Source organism: Penaeus monodon, chromosome 19 (genome assembly GCF_015228065.2).
Source record: "Penaeus monodon isolate SGIC_2016 chromosome 19, NSTDA_Pmon_1, whole genome shotgun sequence".
Lineage (NCBI taxonomy): Eukaryota > Metazoa > Arthropoda > Malacostraca > Decapoda > Penaeidae > Penaeus > Penaeus monodon.
The window spans coordinates 21,441,136-21,441,919 of NC_051404.1; the positions used below are offsets into that span (position 1 = coordinate 21,441,136).

Sequence of the window (784 nt, forward strand, 5' to 3'; positions counted from 1 at the left end):
GGAGATCGCAGTCAGACCTTGCACGGGACACTGCCTAGGGGAATCTCATCAGAGTGCACGTAATGTGGAGTTTGTACAGATTGCAGTTCATACACTCCGACGAGTAAGTGACGGGAGAAGGCTGATGTCGTCAGGGGCGGGCCTCGTGTCCTAGGCCACCCCGCCGCCCCTGAAGGTCCCCGGCAGCAGTAGGTCCTCCGTCAGCAGTGTCAGGAAAAGTCCCCCTACGAGGCAGGTATAAAAGGCGTGGCCGAAGGGCGGGGCTAAAAGAGCCACACCTCCGTTGGTCTGCATGGCTGCGGGGGGGTCACCTGTAGGGAAGAGAGGGGAGGGGAATGTGATTATGCTTTATAACAGACAATCACTCTTGCAGCATAATGTTTGCGGTGTATACGAGCGAGCGCATTAGTGTCACAAGTATTATCGTTGCCATAACTACCACACGGGAGTTTCCGCGGTTGCCTGTCAAGGCCTATTAAAAGGATGCTAAATCTCGCTTTATCGCGAAACGGTACGAACAAAGGAATGAACCCAATGCGTTATCTTTTTGTTCATTCATGCATACAGAATACCTATGTGAATCTGTTTGTGTAGGTATTTATGAAGGTGGGAGTGTGTGCCTGTGTTCGCGAGAGCATTTTTTTGGTATAATGTATATATGCAAAGGTGGTGATGTATTTGTACGTATGTGTGTGTCAGTGTCTGCGAATAAATTCAAATGAAAAGTCATTGATATCTGATACATGCTAAAATATGCATATCCAATTCTATTACTTGTTATACT

General features: G+C 47.8%; 1 protein-coding gene across 1 annotated transcript in view; it reads right to left on the reverse strand.

Moving 5' to 3' along the window:
- Nucleotides 1-6: 6 nt before the first annotated feature.
- Nucleotides 7-784, reverse strand: part of LOC119585359 — a 47,005-nt gene continuing 46,227 nt past the window's right edge. The window contains exon 9 of the mRNA XM_037934029.1: nt 7-311. Coding sequence (XP_037789957.1) covers nt 151-311 — 161 coding nt within the window. The 3' untranslated portion in view covers nt 7-150. The remainder of the gene's footprint in view (nt 312-784) is intronic.